We start from the raw sequence: 10669 nt of genomic DNA, 5'->3' as shown, positions 1-10669 counted from the left end.
GCTAATTTTTGTATTTTTAGTAGAGACAGGGTTTCACCATGTTGACCAGGATGGTCTCGATCTCTTGACCTCGTGATCCACCCGCCTCGGCCTCCCAAAGTGCTGGGATTATAGACGTGAGCCACCGCGCGCAGCCCAGTTATGCTTTTTCTTTTTCACCAACCATTCTCTGCAACTTCTATAGGTACATGTAAAACAATCTATAGTTTGTCAAATTAAAGTTTGGTTTACTTGAAGCCATGGAAGCAACTCTGAATTTGCCTTTTAGGAAATTATTTTAGGAAAGGAAATACATTTTTTCTATTATAAAGAACACCTCTAGCCAGGCATGGTATCGTGGCTCATGCCTGTAATCCCACTACTTTGTGGGGCCGAGGTGGGCAGATCACCTGAGGTCAGGAATTTGAGACCAGCCTGGCCAATATGGTGAAACCCCATTTCTATGAAAAATACAAAAAGTAGCTGGGCGTGGTGGCATGTGCCTGTAATCCCAGCTACTTGTGAGGCTGAGGCAGGAGAATCACTTGAATTTGGGAGGTGGAGGTTGCAGTGAGCTGAGATTATGCCACTGCACTTCAGCCCAGGCAACAGAGTGAGACTTTGTCTCAAAAAGAAAAAAACAAAACAACAAAAAAGCAAAACGTCTTTACTGGATAAACATTAATTAAAGCAGTCTAGATGAGTAGATTCTCAACAGTGTGGCACTGCCTTGAAAGTGGCATTTCAGCTGTCACTTTGTTTCTTTGAGACAGAGTTTTGCTCTTGTCCTCCAGGCTGGAGTGCAGTGGCAGGATCTCTGCTCACTGCAACCTCTACTTCCTGGGGTTTAAGCGATTCTCCTGCCTCAGCCTCTAGCAGCTGGGAGTACAGCCATGTGCCACCATGAAATACCATGAAAAATAATTTTTGTATTTTCAGTAGAGATGAAGTTTCACCATGTTGGCCAGGCTGGTCTTGATCTCCCAACCTCAGGTGATACACCCGCCTCGGCCTTCCAAAGAGCTAGGATTACACATGTGAGCCACTGTGCCTGACCTCAGTTGTCACTTTGAAGGAAGGGTAGGAATGGCATAGGTGGGAGAGAGGTCAGAAATATAAGACATCTTACCATGCAGGGTACATTCATAAAGGTGAAAACATGTTTGTTATTATCTAAGCCTAAAATCAGACTCCATTTTATATATAAACATAATGTCATTTTAGTTTAGCATTAATATATACAGAACATTCCAGCTTTGCCATGACTGTAGAGTGAGGGAAGAATGTTTTTTCTTGTAAACTTTACCAACTGTTGTTTACATTTCAGAGCATCATGTTACCAGAAGCAACTGTTCTCCCTCTGGATTCACCAATACCACACACCTGTCTCAATCTGCATTTGTAGAAGTCACAGGTGGTTCTACGTAAAGATGTAAAGATACATTCATCTAGCTACTTTATGTGTCTTTTAGTCAACTAGTATAGGTGTACACATATTATAAATTATTTTCCTTTTAGTTTTATGCTAAATTACAATTAGGTCATTGAGTTGAGATATTCACATACTGTGAAACTAATCTTTTAAAGTGTACAATTCAGTGGGTTTTAATATATTCACAAAGTTGTGCAACCATCACCACTATCCACTTCCAGAATGTTTTCATCATGCCCCAAAGAAACTCTCTATCTATGAACAGTCACTTCCCATTCGCCCCTCCTTGAGATTCTGGCAACTATTACATTACTTTCAGTCTCCATCGATTTGTCTATCCTGGACATTTCATATAAATGAGATGTCCAATATTTGGCCTTTTATGTCTGGCTTCTTTTACTTACCCTGCTTTTAAGTCTCATTCATGTTGTAGCAGGTATGAGTACTTTATTCCACTTTTATGGCTGAATAATATATTGATTTTTTGAAATTATATGGGTGGGAAGTTATATTATCTACGCATTTTATTTCAGGATAGTAAAGGAGGTGTTAACAAAATATTTGTAATATAAAAGAACATTGGATCAGAGCTACTGGTCTAGCTGGAAAGACAAGACAGGTGTATATAAAAAGGCAATTAACAACCCAAACGAAAACATCATGCAATCAGGAGACAGTTAAATTTTCTAGGACAAAGGACGATAGGTAAGGATTAGGCAGAGATTAAATATGAGTGATCGATCCTATTCAGTTAATGAGTTGGCAAAGCCTGGAATGAGATACAGCCATCCAAGTTAAACTGCCAACCTTATAGGATGCTAGCCTATCTCCTGTAATTTCCACTGAGAGATCTTTCTTTCCAGTAGGCTCTGCAAGTGATGAAGCGGATCAGCGGAAGCTAAGTGATCCTACTGGAACCAAACGGATATTTCCGTGGAGGAGTCCTAAGGGGATGGATTTTGCAGAGCAAAGCTGTAAGCTGCCAACTCTAACTTCGGGGGAAACCTTACCTCCACGTTCCCTGTGGTGCTTTTGCACAGGCTATTTAGGCACATCTCGGCCGCCGTGGCGAGGCACAGCTCAGCTGTTGCGGGGGCGGGGCCTTCGCAGAGTATGGCGGCGGGCGAGCTTGAGGGCAGCAAGTCCCTGAACGGGCTGCTGAATGCGCTGGCACAGGAGACTTTCCATGGGCACCCCGGCATCACAGAGGAGCTGCTGCGGAGTCAGCTGTATCCGGAGGTGCCACCCGATGAGTTCCGCCCCTTTCTGGCAAAGATGAGGGGGATTCTTAAGGTAATGCTCTTCCCTGTAGTCTCCGGCTTGGAGTACAGACCCTTTACCACGGGCGTCAGACTTGCTCCACTTGGCTTCCCCTGTCCTCATAAGCTGAAAGGTCTCTCCTTCACAGACCTCCACTCCGTGGGCTCCACATTGCGCTCCTTCAGATTATCTCGCTCTGTCGCCCCTTCTCACTTTCCTAAGGGTGACCTTTTTCTGCTGAAGTTCCCAGCCCTCTGGTAGGACTGACTGACACTCACGGGGGTTTTTCCTTCAAGACATCTCATCTCGTCTTCTCTGTCTCTTGGTAACAGTTGAGTTTCCTCAGCAGATCTGTGGGCTCTGGAATTTTTAAAATTAAGAGTTTTAGGTCACCAGCTTTCCCGGGTTGTGGAAGTTGGGAGCGTTAAACTGAGCGAGTGTCTGGCGGATAACGGGGTAGTTTAGCCCGAGTGACATCTGTCAGGCAGTCCACTGCATGGTTAAGAGAGCATATTTACCAGCTTGAAGCCAAAGTATGGACTAGGCCATCCGATAGAAATATGTGAGCCAAGAAGGTGAAATTAATTTTAATAATATATCTGATTTAACCTAGAATATCCAAAGTATTATCACTTCACATGTAATCAGTATATAGAATCTTGACAAGATTTTGTTACTTTTTTCACTAAGTCTTTGAAATCCAATATTTTACTCTTAAAGCACATATCTCGGACTAGCCACATTTGAAGTGCTCAATAGTCCTATGTGGCTAATGACCATAGTATTGGACAACTCTATTTAGACCGAGGACTAGTTACAGGAATGAATCTAGTGTCAGTTGTACTCTAGAGACAGACTGTAAAAAAATTTACTGACTTTTATAGGTCTTTTATGTGTTAGGAACCCTGTACTAAGATGTGTTACATGTTGCTTCATTTGTTTCTTGGGAAAAAAAAAACAAACCTCATATAGTGGACACCCATTGTAAAGATTTAAGAAACAATCTCAGGGAATCTAAATGGACTAAAATTACATTTTGATTAAAGTCAATGTTGAAATTTAATCCACTATCCTTTTGAATTTACTATTTTTTTTTCAAGGCTGTTTATGCTTTAAAAAAGCACTTCTGTATTTTTAAAACTGATTTTTGCCTAAAGGATTTGAATCCAGAAAAAAGGCAAATGAAAACAAGCATTTCACATGGTAAATAGATTGTCTCATGGAAATGTAAGGAGTATCGCAGGTGTAAGATTACTACATTCAAAGTAGTCTTAGCTGATATAAATCATAAACCACTGGTGAATGCTTCCTATTTCTTTTCAATTTTAGTTTTTGAGCAGCCTGAGAGAGTTTCCTAGAAAATTTGACATCTGGGTTTTTAAGGTGTTTGGTCCTCTATAGGGATGAGGCCTATATCTCTTCTTCTGCAGGCTAAGAGGAGACAACAGCACATGTGTAGGTAATGCGTTAGAATCTCCAAACGCTGGGGGCTACTTTTCTCTAGGTGGACCACATTTTGATTGATTGGTTTTGTTATGAGATAAAACAGCAGGGTACTCAGAATAGAGTTTGCCTGAAAACTATTTCTCTTATTTTCCTTTTTCTTGAGACGGAGTTTTGCTCTTCTTGCCCAGGCTGGAGAGCAATGACTTAATCTTGGCTTACTACAGCCCCCACCTCATGGGTTCAAGCGATTCTCGTGCCTCAGCATCCTGTGTAGCTGGGATTACAGGTGTTCACCACCCTGCCCGGCTAATTTTTGTATTTTTAGTAGAGACGGGGTTTCATCATGTTGGCCAGGCTGGTCTTGAACTCCTGACCTCAGGTGATCTGCCCACCTCGGCCTCCCGAAGTGCTGGGATTACAGGCATGAGCCACTGCATCCTGCCTTATTTTATTTTAAATTGCTGAATAATATACAGGATATGTGAAGTATTCCGAGTGGTTCTGTATTGTGGAGCTGGCATGGCTTTCTTGGTGTTGGGAGTAGGCAACAGAAGATTTGCAGGTACCTGGCAGCACAACCTCTGCTAGCTGATTAGTCTGAGGAACTAAGGGATATGCCTTCGATTGTTTTACTTAGGGCTGAAACCATGGGCTCAGGATGACATCCAGTTCCAATTTTTAACTTAAAGGCAATGCTGAGGGCTAAATGTCTCTAATTCTTATGGAAACAGAAAACAAACATGATTTTTGTTTTTATTTATTTATTTATTTTTGAGATGGAGTTTCACTCTTCTTGCCCAGGCTGGAGTGTAATGGCACAATCTGGGCTCGCTGTAACCTTCACCCGGGTTCAAGCTATTCTCCTGCCTCAGCCTCCCAAGTAGCTGGGATTACAGGCGAGGGCAACCACTCCAGGCTAGTTTTGTATTTTTAATAGAGATGGGATATCCATGTTGGTTGGGCTTGTCTGGAACTCCTGACCTCAGGTGATCTGCCTGCCTCGGCCTCCCAAAGTTCTGGGATTATAGGCGTGAGCCACTGTGCCCAGCACAGACATGATTTTTAAACTGAAAGGCTTTGCAGATAGAATCTCTGTCAGCAGTAAGAGGGAACATACACAAATAAGCATGATACAAGAATGCAATTGTATTTGTAAATAGAATTGTGAGTAAACACCTGAAGACAGATAAAGAGGTATCAGTTCTTTCTGGCAAGCTTCTTGGAGATGCCATTTTTGCTGCTGTAACATATTTTAGACTGAGATGAAGGATAGCCATATAGAGCATTCTGAGTTAAGAACATAGCATGGGTGGATCAGGAAAAAAGCAGCCTCAGGAAAATAGTCCAGTTTGATCATAATATGGGGGTAACCGATATGGAATGTTGATGGAGGAGGCAAGAGAAAAATGAAACAACTTTTTATTCCTATAATCCTGCTAACTTTTGTTCCTGCGCTTTTTTTTTTTTTTTTTGAGACAGAGTTTTGCTCTTGCTGCCCGGGCTGGAGTGCAATGGTGTGATCTTGGGCTCACCACAACCTCTGCCTCCTAGATTCAAGCGATTCTCCTGCCTCAGCCTCCTGAATAGCTGGGATTATAGGCATGCACCAACACACCCAGCTAAGTTTTTTGTATTTTTAGTAGAGATGGGGTTTCTCCATGTTGGTCTCGAACTCCCAACCTCAGGTGATCCGCCTCCCTCAGCCTCCCAAAGTGCTGGCATTATGGGCGTGAGCCACCATGCCCAGCTATTCCTACTTTTAAGCAGGATGTACATTTTTGCATATAAATGACAACAGAGTTCATACTTTCAATTATCTGTATAATATCATGGTCTGTGAAGAAAGTGAAAATGAAGGGTGACAACAGGGTAGAAGGGAAAGAAGGAAGGAGGGGACCTGTAGCTCCCAACAGAGGATATGGTGGACACACATATTAACAGCCTCCTTATTGCCAGCTGCCTAGCAATGTATTTCATAGGCCATGTTTCAGGTTCAGGTGCTCCCTGAGCTATAGCCCTTCCCTCTGACTTTCATGTTGTGTGCCAATGTGTTATGAACTGATTCCTGGCATTTGTACTGGTCCTGTTTTCTGCTTAGAATGGACCCCTCCTACCCTATTTGACTGGGACATTGACACTCTCTAGCTTTGGCTGTTAATCACAAAATGGCAAACCTTTCGTCTGCTCATAGATATGTGAAGCTGGCCATTCACTTGCTCTAGTTTTTATTTTTGAGTAGACCCTAAGGAGCAATGAAGTCAATAAATTGGGAATGGTGTGTTTATTTAGGGAGATGACATCCTGTATATGAATATTCTTATTTTGCTAAACACTGCCTTTTTTTTTTTTTTTTTTGAGATCAAGTCTTACTCTGTTGCCCAGGCTGGAGTGCAGTGGCACAATCTTAGCTCACTGCAACCTCTGCCTCCTGGGTTTAAGCATTTCTGCTTCAGCCTCGGGAGTAGCTGGGATTATAGACACCTGCCACCATGCTCAGCTAATTTTTGTATTTTTAGTAGAGACGGAGTTACACCATGCTGGCCAGGCTGGTCTTGAACTCCTGACCTCAAGCGATCCACCCACTTTGGCCTCCCAAAGTGCTGGGATTACAGGTGTGAGCCACTGTGCCTGGCCCAACACTGCCATTTTAATCTACTTCTTTTGCTCACATTATAATTCAACTTCTTAAAGATATGCATTTGCATGATCTTTATGGCTTTTGCTGTTAACCTTGTGGATATGCTCAATTCTAGTAAATCCCAGATTACAAGAATTTTTTATTTATTTTTTTTTTTGAGACGGAGTTTCGCTCTTGTTACCCAGGCTGGAGTGCAATGGCGCGATCTCGGCTCACCGCAGCCTCCGCCTCCTGGGTTCAGGCAATTCTCCTGCCTCAGCCTCCTGAGTAGCTGGGATTACAGGCACGCGCCACCATGCCCAGCTAATTTTTGTATTTTTAGTAGACACGGGGTTTCACCATGTTGACCAGGATGGTCTCGATCTCTTGACCTCGTGATCCACCCGCCTCGGCCTCCCAAAGTGCTGGGATTACAGGCGTGAGCCACTGCGCCCGGCCCAGATTACAAGAATTAAAGAGCATAATCTAACTATGAAGATCAATCACCTTTTGTGCACTTTAGTCTGTATTCATTACTGCCCTCTGGTGATGATTTTGTATTTCTTCATTGGAACTTTAAACTCAATTTTTTTTTTTTTTTTTTTTGAGACAGTCTCTGATGCCCAGGCTGGAGTGCAGTGGCACGATCTCAGTTCACTGCAACCTCTGCCTCCTGGGTTAAAGTGATTCTCCTTCCTCAGCCTCCTGAGTAGCTGGGACTACAGGCGTGCACCACCACGCCTGGCTAATTTTTGTATTTTTTAGTAGAATTGGGGTTTTGCCATATTGGACAGGCTGGTCTTGAACTCCTGACCTCATGATCCGCCCACCTTGGCCTCCCAAAGTGCTGGGATTATAAGCATGAGCCACTGTACCCATCCTAAACAAAAAATTTTAATGAAAATTATCATTTTGTGTTGTCTATTGCTAATTTGTATACTCTGGTACTGAGTTACATCGATCAAATGGTAATTTATCCAGGCCAGGCTCAGTGGCCCATACCTGTAATCTCAGCACTTTGTGAGACCAAGGCAGGTGGATCACCTGAGGTCAGGAGTTTGAGAACAGCTTGGCCAATATGGCGAAACCCTGTCTCTACTAAAAATACAAAAATTAGCTGGGCTTGGTGGTGGATGCCTATAATCCCAGCTACTTGTGGGGCTGAGGCAGGAGAATGACTTGAACCCAGAAGGCAGAGGTTGCAGTGAGCCGAGATTGCGTGCTGTACTCTAGCTTGGGCAACAACTCCATTATTTATTTATTTAGAGACAGGCTCTTACTCTGTTGCCCAGGCAGAAGTGCTGTGGCACAATCATAACTCACTGTAGCCTCGAACTCCTGACCACAAGTGATCCTCCTGCTTCAGTCTCCTAAAGTGCTGGGATTACAAGCATGAGCCATCCTGCCTAGATCCTATTTTAGAAGCTAGAAATACTTGCAACAGTGTATAGTGGCCTTCCTCTTCCACTCCTACCTTCTACAGTCTGTCCTCTGCACAGGTAGCAGTATCCTTTAAAAAAGTACATTATGGCCGGGCGTGGTGGCTCATGCCTGTAATCCTAGCACTTTGGGAGGCTGAGATGGATGGATCACCTGAGGTCAGGAGTTCAAAACCAGCCTGGCCATCATGGTGAAACCCCATCTTTAAAAAAAAAGAATATATTTTTTAAAATAATAAAATTAAAGATGTAAAATTTTTTTTTAATTAAAAAAAAAGTACATTATGCCTCCTTACTTTTCTGCTGTCAACCATCTCATGTTCCTGACTTCACATCGAACTTAGAATAAAATTCAGTCCTTTTGCCCTAGGCCACAAGTCCTTACATGATCTTACCCTTACTCACTTCTCTGATCTAATTTTCTCATTTCCAGCAATCTAATCTTATCCTTATTTAAACATGTCAAGTATTTTTCCTGTAGATATTCTTATGGCTTGTTCATTTGTTTAATTCATCTTGTACCTGAAAGTTATTTCCAATGACTTCTCTCCTGAATTATGTTATAAAGACCTTCATCCTTCCTTCCTCTTTCTTTTTACCTGGCTTTACTCTTTCTTCATACTTAGTATTACCTGAAATTATATTATGTATTTATCAGCTTATTGTTATTCTATTAGAATTTAAATATTAAGAGGCAGGATTTTAATATTGTTTCTTCTTTATTCCTTATTCCTAATACTGTGTCTGGCATGTGGTAGGCACGTGGTAGGCACTTAGTAAAAATTTGTAGAATAAGTGAATGAATTAAGAATGTTTAAATGTGTAGGTTGCTATTACAAATATAGACATAGAGAGAAAACTTATATGATTTATTATATGAGGAAAGCTAGGATATATAATACTGTAAATCAGGAGTCAGCAAACTGTGTCCTGTGGGACTAATCTGGCATGTTACCTATCTTTAGAAATACAAGTTTTATTGTAACATGACAACATGCTCATTCATTTACAGCTTGTCTGTAGCATATTAACCACTCTAATAACAGAGTTGAATGTCTGTGATAGAGGTCATGTGACCTTCAAAGCCTAAAATATTTACCATCTGAATGTTTACAGAAAAAGTTTGCTGACCCAAGTGGTGGCACAGGCCTGTAGAAGCAGCTACTCTGGAGGCTGTGGTGAGAGGATTGCTTCAGCCCAGGAACTCAGGGCTATAGTGCAGTGTGGTCATGCTTGTGCATAGCCATTGCACTCCAGTCTAGGCAACAGAGGGATACTCCATCTGTAAAAATTAAAAAGAAAAAAGTGTGCTAACCTCTGCCCCAAACTTGTTTATAAACTCATAATGTTTATTATAATATTTGGAAATAATATATAAATTCCATTTTGAAGTTGTTTACTTGATAAATATGTAAAAACTGAAAATGGGGACTGTTTGCTCTTTGATACCTTTGAAGCATTCATTAGCTTGTTCTTTAGACTGCTGAGATCAGTAGTAAATTAAAAACAACCTCCAGCCTGGTCAACATAGTGAAACCCAATCTCTACTAAAAATACAAAAATTAGTTGGGCATGATGGCCTGCGCCTGTAGTCCTAGCTATTCAGGAGGCTGAGACAGGAGATTTGCTTGAACCAGGGAGGTGGAGGTTGTGGTGAGTTAGCAGAGATTGAGCTACTGTGCTCCAGCCTGGGCAACAGAGTGAGACTCTCAAAAAAAAAAAAAAAAGACCTAATGTTTCTGTAGTTCTAAGTATGTGTTCTTAGTAAGACATAGACAGAATTTTAATTTGGAAATTTTGTTCATATTCAAAAGGTATAAATTTTATATATGCTAATGTAGTATACAATATCATAAAATTTAATGTTGTGAACCTGAAAAATCAAGTGAAAACTATCAATGTTATGAAAGAAGACATCAAGCAGTCCATGTCTTTTAGGGCTAAAAAAAAAAAAAAGAAAAAAAGAGAAGATAATTTACGCCAGGTGTGGTGGCTCATGCCTGTAATCTCAGGACTTTGGGAGGCTAAGGTGGGCAGATCACTTGAGGTAAGGAGTTTGAGACCAGCCTGGCCAACATGGTGAAACCCCATCACTACCAAAAATGCAAAAATTAGCAGGGCGTGGTGGCATGTGCCTATAATCCCAGGTACTTGGGAGGCTGAGGCAGGAGAATCGCTTGAACCTGGGAGGCAAAGGTTGCGGTAAGCCGAGATTGTGCCACCGCACTTCAGCCTGGGCAACAGAGTGAGACTCTGTCTCAAAACAAACAAAAAGCAGTAACAAGAATGATAATAGTGGCCGGGCGCAGTGGCTCAAGCCTGTAATCCCAGCACTTTGGGAGGCTGAGGCGGGTGGATCACGAGGTCAAGAGATCGCGACCATCCTGGTCAACATGGTGAAAGCCCGTCTCTACTAAAAAAATACAAAAAATTAGCTGGGCATGGTGGCACGTGCCTGTAATCCCAGCTACTAAGGAGGCTGAGGCAGGAGAATTG

General features: G+C 42.0%; 2 protein-coding genes across 4 annotated transcripts in view; one reads left to right on the top strand and one right to left on the bottom strand.

Annotated features, from left to right (window-relative positions):
* Positions 1 to 2309, bottom strand: part of CCT4 (chaperonin containing TCP1 subunit 4) — a 28037-nt gene extending 25728 nt beyond the window's left edge. The window contains exon 1 of the mRNA XM_037736198.1: positions 2219 to 2309. The gene's annotated coding sequence lies outside the window, so the exon portion shown is untranslated. The remainder of the gene's footprint in view (positions 1 to 2218) is intronic.
* Positions 2310 to 2353: 44 nt separating this feature from the next.
* COMMD1 (copper metabolism domain containing 1) overlaps positions 2354 to 10669 on the top strand; it is a 231129-nt gene continuing 222813 nt past the window's right edge. For 2 of the 3 annotated variants that reach the window (XM_017522187.2, XM_017522192.2), the window contains exon 1: positions 2354 to 2704. In XM_017522187.2, coding sequence (XP_017377676.1) covers positions 2525 to 2704 — 180 coding nt within the window. In that variant the 5' untranslated portion in view covers positions 2354 to 2524. The remainder of the gene's footprint in view (positions 2705 to 10669) is intronic. The other variant, XM_017522194.2, reaches the window with a different exon arrangement.

Source organism: Cebus imitator, unplaced genomic scaffold (genome assembly GCF_001604975.1).
Source record: "Cebus imitator isolate Cc_AM_T3 unplaced genomic scaffold, Cebus_imitator-1.0 Scaffold23, whole genome shotgun sequence".
Classification (NCBI taxonomy): Eukaryota; Metazoa; Chordata; class Mammalia; order Primates; family Cebidae; genus Cebus; species Cebus imitator.
This window is presented reverse-complemented; position numbering and strand designations above follow the sequence as displayed.